Source organism: Narcine bancroftii, chromosome 10 (genome assembly GCF_036971445.1).
Source record: "Narcine bancroftii isolate sNarBan1 chromosome 10, sNarBan1.hap1, whole genome shotgun sequence".
Taxonomy (NCBI): Eukaryota; Metazoa; Chordata; class Chondrichthyes; order Torpediniformes; family Narcinidae; genus Narcine; species Narcine bancroftii.
In genome coordinates this window covers 44,269,216-44,282,635 of record NC_091478.1, presented here as the reverse complement: position 1 = coordinate 44,282,635, position 13,420 = coordinate 44,269,216, and the positions used below count along the sequence as shown (strand labels likewise).

Sequence of the window (13,420 nt, the reverse complement as noted above, 5' to 3'; positions counted from 1 at the left end):
GCTTGAATTCCATATACAAGGATTTTACTGTATTTTCAGGGTCATTTCTATAAACCTGGGCCTGTCATGGCAAGCCACAGTTCATTAGGAAAATGCGTGGGGTTGAGATGGTGGCATTGTGCACCAATGGAAGCTGAATGGCAGATAAATAGTTGACCTCCTCCTTCCAGCTTGATGGTTTTCCAGATAAATACCTTTGATTACCAGTCCATCAAGCAGTGGTCATCATGAAATTACCTGCAGACATGGAGGCAAGGAATCTATGGACATGGTGGGGTGCTTCACTTAGCAGATCACCCAGGCCATTTCACAGAACGTCTCATCACCAGTGCTCTCTAATAAACACTAGGACCCGGCCTTTTGGTGGTCAGAGGAGACCTACCAGTCTGATCCTTCCTGTACAATTGGAAAATCACCCAATAAGCGCATTGTCCTGGAGACAACTGCAGAGAAGAGGAGACAGTTGTCCACTTCTTTGCAGAATGCAGATTTGCCAAGAGTGTGTGAAGGATGCAAGGGTCCTTGACATGGTTCATCTCCAGCAGCAATGTGACAGAGGACCCTCTGGTTTATGGGCTGTACCCGGGGAGGCACGCAGACAAACACCCAGAATTGCTGGATGATCATCAACTCAGTGAAAGAAGTCCTTTGGCCTGCCCGAAACTTACTGGTCTTCCAGCACACAGATGTTGGAGAGGGAATGCAGCACATTCCAGGCTGCAGGAATATGTGCTGAGGGACACACTGAGGCTTGGCACAGCCATTGCCAGGGTGATGAGGGGAATGACCACAGCCTAGAGTCCTTCCCTTACCAGGAATTGACGGGCTGTGACTGAAATGAAGTCTCTCAACCAAAAAAGGGGGGAGCAACAACAAGGTGCCATAGTGGTGGAAGTGGTATAAATATAGAACAAATGCAACAATGTACATCGATGGAAATGTATGGATAGCACTCCAAAGATTTTTAATTTAGACATATAGCTGGTAACAGGCTATTTCAGCCCACGAGTCAGTGCTGCCCAATTTACACCCCATTAACCTACAGCCCCACTACATTTTGAACAGTGAGACAAAACTGGAGCCCCCTGAGAAAACCCATGCAGACATAGGGAGAATGTACAAACTCCTTACAGACAGAGTGTGATTCGAACACAGGTCTAGTCCTAATCACTGGCGCTGTAAAGGTATTGTGCCTTGAATGGTTTTCGTTTATATAAATAAATTAATGTATATAAATTTTATGGAGTTGGTCAAAGATGAACTGTGGATGAAATGCAATCCTGTAAATGATGCTCTGATAATCCGGTACCTAAAAAGAAATCCTGTAGGTTTAGGCCCTGGTTCACCACTTGCTGTTAAGTTGCTTCTCATGATTTTATAAACTTCTATTGTCTCCCCTTCGTCTCCTCTGCTCCAGAGAAGACAACCCAAATTGTTCCAACCTCGCCCAACACCTAATCCATGCAACATCCTGGTAAATCCCTTCTGTACCCTTTTCAAGAGCCTCTATGCCCTTCTAGTAATGGGGCAATCAGAATGGCACACAGGACTCCAAGTGTGGCCTGACCAAAATGTTACATAGCTGCAAAATGACTGACTTACTTTTATATGCAATGTCCTGCCTTATTAAGGCAAGCGACTGTACACCTCTTTATCCAGGTGTCTGCCTGATTTTCAACTCCTCAGAAGGGCTTGGGCTGGAAACATTGACTGCCTTTTACTTCCAATGGATGCTGTGTGATCTGCGTTTCTCCATCATCTGCAGATTTTCTTACCTTCTTCACCACCTCATCCACTTGCATGGCTGCTTTCGAGAAGCACTGAACCTGAAACCCAGATCCCTCTACAACAATGCTTTTAAGCTTCCTACTGCTTACTGTATACATAGGCCATTTAACAGTTCCTATTATAATTCACATTAGATGCTTTTTTGAGAAATTCACATGCTAATACATTTTCTGTAAAGTAGAAGGCAATCGTACCATAACACTCTGGAAATTTGGCTGCCATTTGTGGTAATCAAAGTGGCTAGTTTGTGCAGGGCTCATTTAAAATAAATGATGGGCACCGCCCATCATATGTGTGCAGTAGAGCCATGGCAATCTTCCCTACCCATAATCCCCCACGCAGCTGGAACCACTCTGCATTTTGAGCCACTGGTGCTGCAAAGGCCGAAGCAGCCCAGTGAACTGCTAGAGTGGCCAGTGGGTCTGTAGCAGCCCGCAACAGCCACCCCATGACAGCCCTATGATGGTGGTGTCATGTATAGATCAGTGGTTCTCAACCTTTTTCTTTCTATTCACATACCACTTTAAACAATCCCTTTCTAATCACAAAGCACCCATGGCCTAGGGACCACTTAAAGTGGTATGTGAGAGGAAAGAAAAAGGTTGAGAACCACTGGTATAGATGGACCGACAAACTAAAAAATTGACCTGCACATTCAGCTATTTTATGTTGGTTATTAGAGACACAACATATTACTGTGGAAAGTCATGCTTGAGTTATAACAAATACTAGTTAATTCACTATGTATATAAATCTAATCATCTTATGATGAGTGGACTCTGGAGGGTTTAAGCAATTGACATGGGCTGGAATATTTGATGGAAGATTGGATAGGTTGGCCTTGCACTTGTCCTGGAACAGAAGGGTAATATTTTTTAATTAAAGAGGCCAAGATGGAATTGAGCAAATATGTTCTGTTCCAGCTAAGCTGAGGGCCTACCTAACTTTCTCTTTACAAGATATTTGGCATTAAATTGCCTTGCAAAGGGTCATTGATTAGAAGTTTTTCTCTCTCCATTGTTGCTGTCTGACCTGTTAAATATTTCCAGCACTTTCTGTTTTCAATTCAGATTGGCAACATCTGCAGTTTTTTTAAATTTTCAAGGCTGTAAATTGGTATTAAGCTCTCCAGAGCAAAAGTGCAAAAATCAGGGTTACAGAGGTCGAAGGAAAGATGGGAGTCGGACTTGGGTGTGGTGATTTCAGAAAGGAGCTCATCAGATTGGTGGAAGGACAGCATGACGTCAATTATAAATTCAAGATAGGCTTTGGTTCAGTATAATTTTTTACACCAATTATCTGTTACCCCATAAATCAGAAGCAGAAATAATAGAGATGTGTTTCAGATGGGGGACTGAGACAGGAACTTTTCTCCATGCTGCATGGATGTGCATGAAGGTGAGGCCATTTTGGCAAGAAATCGTAGGAAAAATAACCAGGAGAGGCCTTCGGATGACCCAAAGCTATAACTACTAATTATAAAAATAAGCCACAAATTGACTAAATATCAAATAATAAAAATAGCACTGGCAGTAGCAAAAAAATGTATTGCGATCTCTTGAAATCCAATTCCCCTCTACTTATAGCACGATGGACTGCAGAAATGAACAGCTGGATATCTATGGGGGAAAAAAATACATAACTTAAAGAATAAATATGACACGTTGGTAAAGATCTGGCAGCCATACCTGGACCAGATAGGGACCCAAATACAGTAATAGAAAAAAGTATTGTAAATGCAACTATTATAAATGTGGTTTCCCCAATTGAATTCTATATATTTAAAAGATGTGTAAGCTCTGATGGTGGGCAGATCTGCAAGTATGAAAAGGAGAGGGAGGGATGGACTGTTGTGTTTTCGTTGTTGTCAGAAAAAGTTTAATATATTGTGATATTGAAAATTTTATTATGTATATTTTTGAAAATATTCAAAAAAATTCAATAAATAAGGAATGCAAAGTTCCTCTTTCAACTGGATGAACAATGAAGGGGAAATTAAGCTGCAGTTTATACCATGAATGTCTGTGGGGGTCTGTAATCTCAGAAACAGGACTTGCATCATACTAATGAAGCAACCTGAGTTCATCCTGACCACCAATTCTATCTGCGTGGAATTTGCACATTTTTCATTTGACCACTTGGGTTTCCTGCAAGTGCTCCTATTTTCTCCCATGTAAGAATATAACATTTAGGTGCAGGAATTGGCCATCTGGCCAGTTGAACCTGCTCTGCCATTCAAGAAGATCATGGCTGATCTAGTTGGGGACTCTGCCTATTTTACCCAATTGATTCCCATAAATTCAAAAATCTATCCACTTGTGTCTTAACACATCTCCTCACTTGTCAGGAAGGCACAACAGTGACTGCACTTCCCGAGAACACTGAATCAGGCAAGCTACTGGCCACCATTATGTCAACCATCTGCAGGAGCTCTATCGAGTGTGTCCTGGCTGGCTGTAGCACAGTGTGGAAGAGTTGCTGCAGAGAAATGGGTCGGAGGTTAATCCACAGGACCATAAGAATGGCTAAGAGGATCACTGGAATCTCCCTCCCCCCTCATCGACATGATCTATGGGGATCATTGTCTGAAAAGGTCATGCAAAATTATTGAGGGCCTCTTCCACCCTGCTCACAGCATCTCTCAGCTGCTCCCGTCGGGGAAGAGATACAGAAATATCAGAGCCAGCTTCACCAGACTGAAAGCTTCTTCCAGGCAGTGAGAATGCTGAGAGATCAAAGGAACTGCTGATACTAACCATCCAAGACACTCATATTCACAGAACAATCTTTATTTATTTGCATATATGAATACTTTCCCTGCTTATGTATTTGTTTGTCTGTATGTGTGTTAGGTATGTTTGTGGGCCTGCATGTTTTGCACTGAGGATCGGAGAACACTTTCGTCAGGTTGTACTTGTGCAATCAGATGATAATAAACTTGACATGACTTAGCTTGACTTAAATTCATTCAATATGGCATCCTTTTTTCCAGAGAATTCCACAGTTCTTCATTATCTCTGCCTTTGATTTCCTCCCTTGAATCTTAAAGTTATGTCCCCTTTGTTCTTGTCTCACCTGCCTTTGGAAACTAACAGGTGAGATTCAAGATCAGGGACCATAAGGTTCCAGCATCCCAAAGATATGCGAGTTCGAAGGTTAGACGGGCAGTCTAAAAATGTCCTGAGGGTGATGGTGAGTCATAGGATGTGGTGGGGATGTGTGTGGAAGGAAGTATGGGAATAATGTAAATGTGTGCTTGATAGCCAGCATGGTCTTGGTGGACCAAAGCATGGGTTTCTCAGTTGTGTAACTCTGAAGCTCTATAAATTCCTTCCTTTAAAAATAATTCCTAGATTTAGCATCAGTAATGCTTTGTGGTGGACCCCTTCAATCTTCTTGTGATGACCTTAAACGTGTGACCTCTCATGACTGTGCAAACAGTCCATCGTTATTGGCCTGTCATATCATAATGAGACCTTTGCTAATCATCCCTTAATATTTTCAAATCTCACCTTTAACTTCACCTTGGCTCTGACATGACTGTAGAACTCTGTCACGAAGTGATTTGTTGCTGCAGAATCTGTAGGCATTTAATGCTATTCATCTCTCCAAAGTGATTTGAATTTAGTGGGTCAAGTGTTAGAGGAAACACAGAGAATTGTGTTCAGCAAAGTCAGGCAGACAATCTCAGTGGCAGAGGTCACAAATTGAGCCCCTCCTCTTTGTGCTGAATTAGCACTAACCTTTTAAAGCCTGAAGGCTGGGAGACAGAGTTAGGAACCAGTTAAATCCACTGACAGGATCTTCATTTGGGACAAGTTAGGGGCTGGAATGGGGATCCAGATGGAGGATAGACCAGGAGAGGGGAGGACTGAGGGAGGTGCAAGCAGGGTCAGTAAGGAGGATGGTACAAGGGCAGTTGGGGAATGGTAGAATCGGGGAGCAGAAGCAGGGGTCTGCATAGAGGCTGAACCAGTAGAGTGAGAGTTATGGTATATGTGGGGACAAGAGGAGAGAGCTGGGTAGAGGTGAAAGCAAGGCCAGTAGGGGTGGGGGCAAGAATATGATGAGACAGATATGGGTGAGGTTTGTGGCCATGAGAAAGGAGAAGAATGAAAGACAGAAGAGGCTGGAAGTGAACAGAGTCAGCAGGGATAGGACAATGTAGAGCTTAATGGTGTGGAAAAAAATTCAATATATCACATTTCACCTTGGTTTGTATTCATAATGATAATGTGATTTGAAGCAGGAGAAAACATTTTTCAAAAATACTCCCCAGAATGTTTAACACTGCCATATCATAAAACTACTTTCTGTTTTGGGGATAATTGGTTCTATTGAGTGCTGCTGGGCAGATCCAACATAGAGTGTCCTCAGATAATTGATTGCAAACACAACTCTGCATTGCATGACTCATTATTGGTAGCTGTATCTCCCTGCTCCATCTCGTCAACTCCAAACGATGCTCAGCTTCAATCTTGTGCTGCTGATGTGGGATGGGTAAAGCTTGTCCTTGTTAGCCCTAGCCCTCCAAATCATGGCAACATCAGGTTTACCCCCTACCCCCACCACCACCACTGTCTCCATCACATCAGATTGATCCCCAACATTCGGTCTTGGATGAATTTATTGATCTTCCACTTCAACCGTGGACATGAAACATCTGTCAATAGAAATATTCTTCCACTCTTTATTGAACAAGAAGTAGAAATGGGGATATGGAGGTCATCATGGGCTGAAGGGTCTGAACTTTTCTGGAATGTTCTTTGTTCTAAATATTCTATTTCTTTGCCCACTTCTCCACCCCCAAGAGAAAACTTTTTTTCTTGACCAAATTCCTGTACAACTCCAATGTTCCTATAATAACTGGGATGAGGGAGTCAGTGAGGGTGACCCTGTGACTGTTTGTCTCAATAACACATATATTGTTTTGGATACTATTGAGGGCATATGACCTACCAGGGACAAGCCATAGTGGTCAAGTCTCTGGCACAGTCTGACCTTTTGGCGCAGAAATGATGGGGGTGGGAGGGAGAGAGGTGAACCCTAAGTGATAGGGGATTTGATGATTAGGGGAACAGATCAAAACCATGCATATAACAGTCAATAAGGTACGATTAAAGCTGTGGTTTTCAAACTTTTTTTTCCACCGACATCCCACCTTAAGCAATCCCTTACTAATCACAGAGTACCTATGGCATAGGGATTACTTAAAGTGGTATGTGATTGGAAAGAAAAAGGTTGAGACCTTAGACCTTGAGGGAGACTCATGCAGAAATGGAAGGTGCCCTAGGAGAGATATTTAAAATGACCTGACATACACAGTAAATGGAAGGGAACTGCAGAGTGTGGCATTAATGTAGAACATGGGATTACAAATACATAATTCTGTGAAAGTGACTTTGCAAGTAGATGGGGTCTTTAAGAGGAGATTTTGGCATGTTTGCCCTCATAAATCAAGGAATTGAGTACAAGAGATGAAGTTTTCTTTTGAAGATGTACAAGATGTTGTGATAACATATTTTGAGTATTGTGTGGAAGTTTGGTCACCCAACTACAGGAAAGGTATCAAATAAGATTCATAAGGTCCAGAAAAATTTACAAGGAGGTGCTGGGACTTGAAGAGCTGAGTTATAGGGAAAAGTTGAATAGGATAGGACTTTTTTCTCTGGAGTAAGGGAGAATGAGGGGCACAGATCTGGTAAATGCAAGCAAGCTTTTTTCCACTGAGGTTTGGTAAGATGAGAAAGACAGGATGTGGGTTAAGGGTGAAAGGTGAAATGTTTAAGGGGAACATTAGAGGGAACTTCCTCACTCAGAGGGTGGTGAGAATGTGGAATGAGCTGCCAGCAGAAGCAGTGCACTCAGGTTTGATTTCAACATTTAAGAAAAATTTGGAGAAGTTCATGGATGAGTGGGGATTGGAAGTCTATGGTCCAAGTTCAGGTGGATGGGACCAGCCAATAACATAATTTGTTACTATTATGAACTCACCTTTAGGGCTAGTACAGTTCACAACTGTGGAGAGACTGGGTGGGAACATCTAGGACAGACTGTACCCAAAGTTGATACTCTGGAGGAAGAAGAAGAACAGTTGTTGCTTTATCCATGGACAGGTGGTGAGAGAGTCAAGTGAGTGGAGTACTGAAGGAAACAGCATTCGGTATTGATCACCAGCCATGTCATGAATACAGAGGAGGAGGAATTCTGTGTGAAATGGACAATTCCGCTGATTCTCCCTATCAGGCAAATTATTGAACCTCACTGTGACCAAAGGAAAGTTCACTTTGATTGACCCACATTTGGTTAAAGGAAGCAGGAGAATAGCTGCATTGTAAAGGTCATTTCGAATGACCCATACCTTGGTTTTGGAAGCATTGTGGAAGTCATTTGTTTTGTTGCCCCCAACCCAAGAAAAAGGGGAGTTGTGACAACTGTTCTTATGAAAGGATCTTTTCTCCGGAAGCAACTCGACAAGGATTCATGAGGTTTTGGCAATCAAGTCAACTCCTTCACTCCTACCTCCTTTGTGATTACTTCTGGGCATCAGTTTAAAGGCCTGTATTTCAACAAAGGATTTTTAAGACTGAACTTTGGAATAACTTTTCAGAATTTTGCCTAAGCTGGAATGATTTGAGTATCTCTCACTCTCACTCACTCACACATGTATATGTGAGCATAGGTGGGGTGAATTAGAGTAATGTGTTAGATTATCAGCAGTTATGAATAAATATATTCTTTTAAAAGAAAAAGAATAAGCCTGTTAGCGCATTTCTATTGTGACATAACAGTTACAAACTAGATGGGCCAAAGGGCCTGTTTCTGTACTGTAGTGTTTTATTTTATATTTTATTCAATCTTGGGATACTAACATCACTGGCAATGCCATAATTTATTGTCCATCTTTGATGGGAATGATCCTGAAGAATTGCTTAAGTGTCTCTCGTATTGTTACACCAGACCAGATAAGAATGATAGATGGCAGTATTACTGAACCAGATGAATTGTTGCAACAATCTCATTGTTTCACAGTTACTGGACTGTCCTTTTCCTTTTGAGCCAAAATTACTTGAATTGAGTAAATCTCTTACTTGAATTTTAAATTTCCTGGTTGCTATAGAAACTCATACCTTTAATTAGTGGTCCAGAACTCTAACTGTCAGTAGAATAACATAATCTTTGTTGGCTTCTTGTTAAATAATGCTTGTCAACATTTTTGAAGGATTTTTGCTGATTAGATTCAAAAGTAAATTTATTGTTGTTTCATGATCAGCTTGATTTGATTTGTTAAAATCTAGCTTTCTGATTGTGTGTTCCATATATTTACAGAGCTGGATGTTAGAGAGGTTAGATAAAAAAAAATTGTGCCATGACAGCTCAGCAGAAGATGGAAGACTACGCGTGCTGCACATAATAAATGCCCTGCATCTTCCCTTCTCCCCGGATTCCTTGAAAACTTCTGAGCATTTCTGATTTTGTTTCTTAAAAGTTGATGAGCAGTTTGCTTCTTTCTGTCACCTTCTGTTGTCAGCTGATCTTCCCTGAGATAACCAAGCTGGCCAGACAGTTTCATTCCTATTCCTCCTTCAAGATTCTGCTCTCAGTATTTTCTGATTAAATAAGGAACACCTCATGGGAGGTCTGCCCAGATCCCTGATAGATTTTGCCAATCCTGATGCCCCTCGGGGCTCAGCAGCTCCAAAAGGTATTGTTCAGTCTCCCAGAACATTTTCTTTTCAGTTCTTTTCTCCCTCAAGAAACTAGTTTTCAGACCAAATTCATTGCTTTTAATCTAATCATTAACTTTAAATAGAATTGAATTGTTTACTATTGTGTGAATCTAATTACAGGAAGAAGTGTGCTATCCAGACAACCAGAGTCAACGTCAGAGCAAGTCTAATCAGGGGGAATTAGAGTAGTCGACGGGGAGGGGGGGGTGCACAAACTGACATTTGAAGACTCAGCAGAGGGAGGGGAGGTGGGAGCCGTACTTGTCATGAACCTCCTCTGGGCGCTGCCATCACACTTCCCCCTCCCTCTGACGTTACCGACCAATGCACGTTTATAACACATGGAGATGAGTGGGTGGGGAGGGGCACAATAACTCATTTGGGGGGGAAAGGCCTGCAGATGCCCCAGCCCCACCTCCCCCCCCCCCCCATGATGGTGAGCCTGCAGGCAACCCAACTCAGATAGCTGGAAATCCTATAATAGCTAACAAATGCAAATATACAAATGAATTAAGTGCTGGGAGTAGTGTAACGGTGGCCAAATAGTGCAGAGTGTAGAGGACGTACATTGAGTGGGGAATTGCAAAAAATAGTTATCAAAAGACTGTTGAGTGTAACATCCATCCAAGTTGATCCATTAATAGACTTTACTTGGCCCCCTTTACTGTCTCCCGCACCCTATTTCCAACTTTGTGAATTTTGTTTCTCTTTCCACAGTGACTGTCTGACTTGCTGAATTCTTGCCGAAATTCTGTGTTCTAGCATCAGCAGTTTTTGTTTGCTGCTCCATTGACAAGTTCGAAGTGAAGTAGTGCTTATGGCTTGCTGTGTAACACTTGAGGTTTACCTGCAGAGTCATGCCACGCATCAGCCATAATCAGCTTGAGTGACAAAATTGGCTCAAGAGGATAAATGGCCTGCTTCTGTTCTAATGTTCCTCCTTGAAGAATATGTAGTGTTGGTTGTGAACGTCTAATTGGTGCTTTAAGGCTGCTATCTTGTCAGGTGGTTAACTGCCCTCTAAGTTGCAGCATTACTCACGGAGGCCTCCAGGGTCGGCCTGGAGGAGCTATTTGAATAAACAGTTATGTTTATTCAAACTCCTGAACCTTGTTGAGTTTGTAGTCGCACAGAAACCTATGAGTGTTACACTTTTTAAGTTTTAAAAATCTTGCCGAACCACTCGCAGAGGAAAAAAAAAGAGTAGAAAATGGGAGAAAGTCGTGACACATCTGTGAAGAGAGAAACGAAGTTGGATTCCCTCTTGATGCATGCTGACTGCCCTGCTGTGCATTTCCTGAAACTTTAGGTTTTTTTTTATTTTTAATATCCAGAATCTGCAGTGTTACCTTTGCAGCAAGTTATGGCATTGAATTTACTATATCTGGGTATTTGTGGGTGGCAATGAGGAAAAACTATAATTATCATAATTCCCAACTCTACTTCAGTGATGGGACACTACAGTTGGTCACCTGGAGAGGGCTCCGTATAACCTATAGTATTTACAGCACCTCAATGCCCACAGAGCATTTGATATAGGCTGTAAATCACTTAGGCACCATTGCTTTTGATAATATTTAACTGCACTTGTCTTTTAAGCTCTCAATTTTATTTCTTCAGTCTTGCTCAGTAGTCACTTAAAGATCACTCATATGAGCTCCCCCAGATAGTACTGGTGATAGTCCTTTGAAGTTAGGCTTCCATTTTGTAATATTTTTAAATTTGAATTTACACATACAGCACGGTTACAGGCCCTTCTTGCCCACGAGTCCATGCCGCCCAATTAACCGACAACCCCTGTACATTTTGAGTGGTGGGAGGAAACCAGAGTCCCTGGGGAAAGCCCACACAGACGCGGGGAGAACGTACAAACTCCTTACAGATAATGTGGGATTCAAACCCCGTTCCTGATTACTGGCGCTGAAACAGTGTTGCACTGGGATTCCTTCAGATGTTGAAGGATTTCTGAAGTCAAACCTGTGAGAACTGCCCAAGTGATAAGGCAGTGGCATAAAATGTTCCTGAATCGAGAATGGAAAAACTGCAGTGTGTAGTACATGAGATGCTGGAGATCAGTCAGGAAAGGGTCCTGACCCGAAACATCGACTGACCATTCCTCTCCATGGATGCTGCCTGACCTGCAGCTTATTGTTTGCTCAGCACTCCAGCATCTGCAGATCAAATGTTTTTCTTTTTGTAGTTCTTTGTGCATTTGATGCTATCTCCAACATGACAAAATTTGGCTCTTGGACAAAGTACTTCTTGAAATGTTTCTAATTAATATGTGACACATAATCAGTTTAAGGAAGATTTTTGGGATTAGGGATGACAACCAAATAAATTAGTCAAGAATCAATGACTGAAATTGGAAAACCATGTTGAAGGAGCTGATGATGGTAAAGGCATTAAAATGGAAGTTCAGTTTGAGATTGAATAGGTCACCATGATTGAAAATGATCTTTCCGAGATATACTCTGAAGTAGTTTCTCCTCATCATGCACTGGTTGTCAAGAGAAGTGGTGGAGACACAGCAGCATTGAAGTTCTCCTGGCGGGCTAAAAAAGAGCCTCAAGCTTGCTGACTGTCAATCCACCATTTCTCCATGGAATTCCAAACCCCTTGCCATCCATGCAACTTCTTACAGCCGCCTGTGAACATGATGTTCCTCCATCATTAAGATTCTCCACTTCCCTTGCTCCATGGTCAGGAGCCAAGCATAGAGCTTTCTCACTCCATACTTTTGGTATACTCTTTTGATATTTTAATCATCAATCCAGTGTCCTGCCCAATATTTATCTCATTTAACACTCTAAACAACTATTCCTGTCCCTTATGTAGGAACTTCCTGCATGTAAATTAAGCCACTTTATTTCCTACACTTTGAAAAGTACCTAATGGGCAAAAAGTATTTTGGAACATACAGAGAAATGAAAGTCTTACAAAGATGCAAGTGATTTGTTCCCTCTCTATTTTCCCTTGAACGTTTCCTTAAATTAACCCCAATGTTTCCTTTTGTTTCTTTCTTCCCAGCTTTATTTGATAATGGTTCTAGTGATTCCTTGGAATATATTCCTATGTTAGGAGCACAGCATAAATGGGAGTTATTGATGTTTGAGCCTCCTGATTTCCAGCATGCTTGAAGAATGTCAGTGGACATAAAGCTTGATTGGAGGAGGAACCTCATGAAGGACTGAGGAAAGTCAATCATTTCCATTGTGTTTTGGATTGGCTAAAATTGAAATAATTTGGTGACCTTCTTTCCTACTCTGTGAGATCAATCTTCATTCTTCTGTGCTAATATTGCCAGATTTTGCAATCTGAGCCATGTGTAGCACCTGTGGTGTCAATTTTCTGTTGAAGAACACCAGCAGCAAAAGTGTTCAATCCTGTGTTTCCCAAGCTGAGGTTCCACGGAAAGGCCTAGGAGTTCCGTGGAAGAAATTACAGGGACCTAGTAGGGGGAGACATGCATGACCCTACACTAATGTTTAACTTGGCCACTCATTTGCAGAATATCCACCCCTCCCCACTCCAATCAGCGCCTGAGCTCGACTGTCCATCAAAAGGGTCGACAGCAGTGGGGATTGGCGTGGGTGCCTTTTGAATGCCGCCTTGTGATGCATTCTTGACATTGCCCAACTGCCTGTGGACACAGGAAAGTGCAGCTCCCTGAGTGCAGAGTGAAGTTACCAGTCCAGTCACCATGCTCCCCCTCTCCCCCTCCCCCCTCCCCCCTCCCCCCTCCCCCCTCCCCCTCCCCCCTCCCCCTCCCCCCTCCCCCTCCCCCCTCCCCCTCCCCCCTCCCCCTCCCCCCTCCCCCTCCCCCCTCCCCCTCCCCTCTCCCCCCTCCCCCCCTCCCCTCTCCCCCCTCTCCCTCTCCCCCCCTCTCCCTCTCCCCCCCT

General features: G+C 42.6%; 2 protein-coding genes across 23 annotated transcripts in view; one reads left to right on the top strand and one right to left on the bottom strand.

Moving 5' to 3' along the window:
- Positions 1–13,420, top strand: part of LOC138744504 (catenin alpha-3-like) — a 1,801,283-nt gene that overhangs the window by 648,018 nt on the left and 1,139,845 nt on the right. The gene's annotated exons all lie outside the window — the stretch shown is intronic.
- Positions 1–13,420, bottom strand: part of LOC138744505 (leucine-rich repeat transmembrane neuronal protein 3-like) — a 318,566-nt gene that overhangs the window by 227,942 nt on the left and 77,204 nt on the right. Inside the window, exons 3-4 of one of the 7 annotated variants that reach the window (XM_069900818.1) lie at positions 7,783–7,861; positions 3,335–3,407 (exon numbers count right to left, since the gene is read on the bottom strand). The exons of 5 other annotated variants lie outside the window; for them this stretch is intronic. In XM_069900818.1, coding sequence (XP_069756919.1) covers positions 7,832–7,861 — 30 coding nt within the window. In that variant the 3' untranslated portion in view covers positions 3,335–3,407; positions 7,783–7,831. Of the gene's footprint in view, positions 1–3,334; positions 3,408–7,782; positions 7,862–12,370; positions 13,162–13,420 lie in introns of those variants that run through there. One more of the 7 variants, XM_069900814.1, reaches the window with a different exon arrangement.